Genomic DNA, 3,501 nt, shown 5'->3' on the forward strand with positions numbered 1-3,501 from the left:
GATTCCCCGAGAGAGGAAGCCCTTCCCTTGGCGAGGGCAGTGCCTTCCCGCCCAGATGTGAAGCTTCCCAGGGAAAGCAGCAGCGAGCCCTGCTGTCACTTCTTCCTGCTCTCTCCTGCAGCTCTCACTGCTGCCACTGTCCTTCAAAGGCTTCTGCTCCCAGATTCTTCAGCTCCCAAGGTGTACTGGAGACCAGAGGCTCTCCAGGAACCCTCCAGGCCTTCTGAGTCTGTCTAGGGGTGCTGTGGCATCCAGCCTGGTGGACTAAGCCCCTGCCAGGTTCTCAGCCCTTCCACATACAAGCAGACACTGTGGGACGGCCCACACTGCAGCGTGAAAGCCCTTCCGATAAACCTCCATGGGTTCTGTTCACCTGGGGAACCTAATACACGCTGGGGCCCTGGAGAGGTGAAGCCTAGTGGGGGCCCATAAGGGTGTGCCCATGAAGGGGATAGAGGGACCATGTGCCTTCCTCTCCCTCTCTTTTCCTTCCTGGGTGATGGAGGTCACTGGTTTGGTTCCAGCATTCCTCCCGCTATGACGTGCCTGCTTCATTTCCAAAGCAATGTGCCTGCCAATCACGAACTGTCCCCCCAAAGCTGTGAGCCTAAACATACCCTTCCTGAGCTAATTACCTTGAACATTTTGATGGAGTGATGTTACTGCAAGCTTTTCAGCTGCCTTGGAGGTGGGCAGCCCTATGGCAGTCTGGTCTCTTATAGACACGACAGTCTGCTAGCACAGATATATAGTCATTAGGGCACCATGAGCCCTGTCAAACAGACAGCTATGGTGACAGACTGTGTCTGCAGGAGGTGCAGGGTGAGTGTCCATGGAGGCGGGGAAGCAAAGAGGATTACACTTTGGTTCTCGGCCAGGAGCCTGGGAGAGCGTCTCTCAAGCCACAACAACTCCCCTAACCTCAATTACAGCCCTGCTGGCCACAGCAAGCTCAGACGCCAGGAACACCTCCAGCTGTCTGGTCAGCTGCGGTTAGAGCTGCAGGCCCTGCCCACTCACCTCAGAGACAGGATACAGTGCTGGCAGAAGCGGTGCCCACAGCCTGTCTGGTGGGGGTTGTGAAGCACGGAGTGGCAGAAGGCACATTTGTAGCGTTCTTCCAGCTGCTCCACAAACTGGTAGTCTGTGTCAGGCTCAAAGTCCAAGGAAATGGAGTTGCTGGAATTCTGGCGGATGAAGGCACAGGGGACAGCTCCTTGTTCCTCGGATTGGGACATTCTGGGGAGTCAGAGAGGCGGAGCACTTCAGTGTGAAATAACAACCCAAACAATAGCAGCCACCGTGTGTGGGTCATAACTAGTAATCACTATATTCATTATGCAGGATTCTAACAACTTCCTGCCACAAGGGGCGCTTGTGAGGGTGCAGATGGCTGTTAGCTAGGCTGTGTGATGGCCCCTCCTGACTGGACTGATAATCACCTTGAAGACCTTTGCAAGGGGATTAACTGAGAGGGAAGGACACCCTGAACGTGGGTAGCACCATCACGTAGACTGTGGTCCTGGGCCAGATAAAAAGGAGAAAGCCAACTGAGCTTGGATTTCCCTTCTCTGCTTTCAAATCCATAGAGATGTGAGCAGTTAGGCTCCCACCATGGTAGCCATGCCTCCCGGCTGCTGGGCCTCGCCTGTCGCGATTTGCTGTATCCCTTGTCTTAGGCTTTTTTATTGCTGTGAAGAGACACCATGAGCATGGAAACTCTTATAAAGAAAACATTTAGTTGAGGTAGCTTGCTTACATTTTCAGAGGTTCAGTCCATTATGATCATGAAGGGGAACATGGCGGCATGCAGGCAGACGTGGTGCTGGAGCTGAGAGTGCTACATTTTCAGGCAGCAGGAAGTCAACTGACTCGCTGGACAGTATTCTGAGTATAGGAAACCTTAAAGCCTGCCCCCACAGTGACAACTTCCTCCAACAAGGCCATACCCATTCTGGCAAGGCCACACCTCCTAATAGTGCCAATCCCTATGAGATTACGGGATCCAAATACTTCAGACTAACTACCACCTCCTCAAACCACTTGAGTTGTTTCTTCGGGCATTTGGGCACAGCAACAAGCAATATCACAACTACACTTTACACAAATAGCTCTTCGCCCGTCAGCCTTTTACAGGACACCAAACAGTACGGTCGGTTAGGCCAGAAGCTGCACAGAACACATCCACCCAGGCGTTAAATGCAGGATATGCAAGCGGTGAAACTGTGTTCCCAAGGCTGAGAGAATCAGAAAGGAGCTAAGACCTCCCAGGAGAGTCTCACACCGCACCCTTGCCGCCCATCTCAGCCTCTCGCTTTCCTCCTCTCTCCATCCGCCATTGCTGTCAAGTAGATGCCTATGTCTCCACAGGAGTCCTCTGTGGAGAAACTCATCTCCAAGGTGATGGTATCTAGAGGTGCGGCATGTGAGAGGATGAAGTCCCCGTATGTGAGGTTAGCGCCCTCCTAGAGAGGGTCCAGAAAGCTCCCTCTCCCCCTTTCCTCCTGCAACAATTCAAGGGAAGCCTCACCAGACCTGAGGGTGTTGGACAGTGCTAGCACCCTGTCTAGATGCCCACCCCCAGACCACGGGAAACAGATGTGGCTGGAGTTGCCAGGGCTACTACACCTGTCACCCATAGCACCAGGACAACACCAAGTCAAATCACGTCCCCTCCAAACTAAGATCCCATTAACCGTTTTCTCCTCTACCCATTCTCTAAGCTGCACACCGGGATATTTCCAGGGTTACTATGGTTCAGTTCTGGCTTCTCCTAGCTCTGATAAAAATGTCTTCAATGAAAGTTGGGCAGTGGTGGTGCATGCTTTTAATCCCAGTACTCAGGAGGTAGAAGCAAGCAAATCTTTGTGAGTTTGAGGCCAGTTGGTATGGGAGGTCCTGTCTATGTGCTGCTTTTATTGGTTAATGAATAAAGAACTGGCTTGGCCTATAGCATTGGAGGAGGAAGGCTGAGTCCAAGAGAAGCTATGGAGTAGCCGGAGATAGACGCTGGGAACTTTAGCCAGTAAGCCACAGCCTCGTGGTGATACACAGATGAATAGAAATGGGGTAAATTAATATGTAAGAGTTAGCCATTAAGAAGCTAGAGCTAATGGGCCAAACAGTGATTTAAATAATACAGCTTCTATGTGATTATTTTGGGGCTCAGAGGCTAGGACAAACAAGTGGCCCCCTCCCATTTAGTCTAGTCTATAAAGTGAGTTCCAGGACAGCCAGGACTGTTACACAGAGAAACCCTATCTACAGGACAACCTCCCTGCCAAGCCTTGGAAATACTCAGGTCCTCTCTTGTCTTTGTCTACACTCCAGCCACAGAGAATTCTAGCTCTTCAGATTCACAAGCTTGCCTCTACCACGGGGCCTGTGCACCACTGCTGTCTCTGCCGGGGGCGGGTCCCTACCTGTGCACAGCTGCTCTCTCTGCCTGGGGCGGGTCCCTACCTGTGCTCTGCTGCTCTCTCTGCCTGGGGCGGGTCCCTA

General features: G+C 52.2%; 1 protein-coding gene across 1 annotated transcript in view; it reads right to left on the reverse strand.

Moving 5' to 3' along the window:
- The window catches only part of Traf5 (TNF receptor associated factor 5), a 43,482-nt gene that overhangs the window by 21,174 nt on the left and 18,807 nt on the right, over positions 1–3,501 (reverse strand). Inside the window, exon 2 of the mRNA XM_005348892.3 lies at positions 1,021–1,239. Coding sequence (XP_005348949.2) covers positions 1,021–1,239 — 219 coding nt within the window. The remainder of the gene's footprint in view (positions 1–1,020; positions 1,240–3,501) is intronic.

The sequence above is a fragment of the Microtus ochrogaster genome, chromosome 6, assembly GCF_000317375.1.
Source record: "Microtus ochrogaster isolate Prairie Vole_2 chromosome 6, MicOch1.0, whole genome shotgun sequence".
Taxonomy (NCBI): Eukaryota; Metazoa; Chordata; class Mammalia; order Rodentia; family Cricetidae; genus Microtus; species Microtus ochrogaster.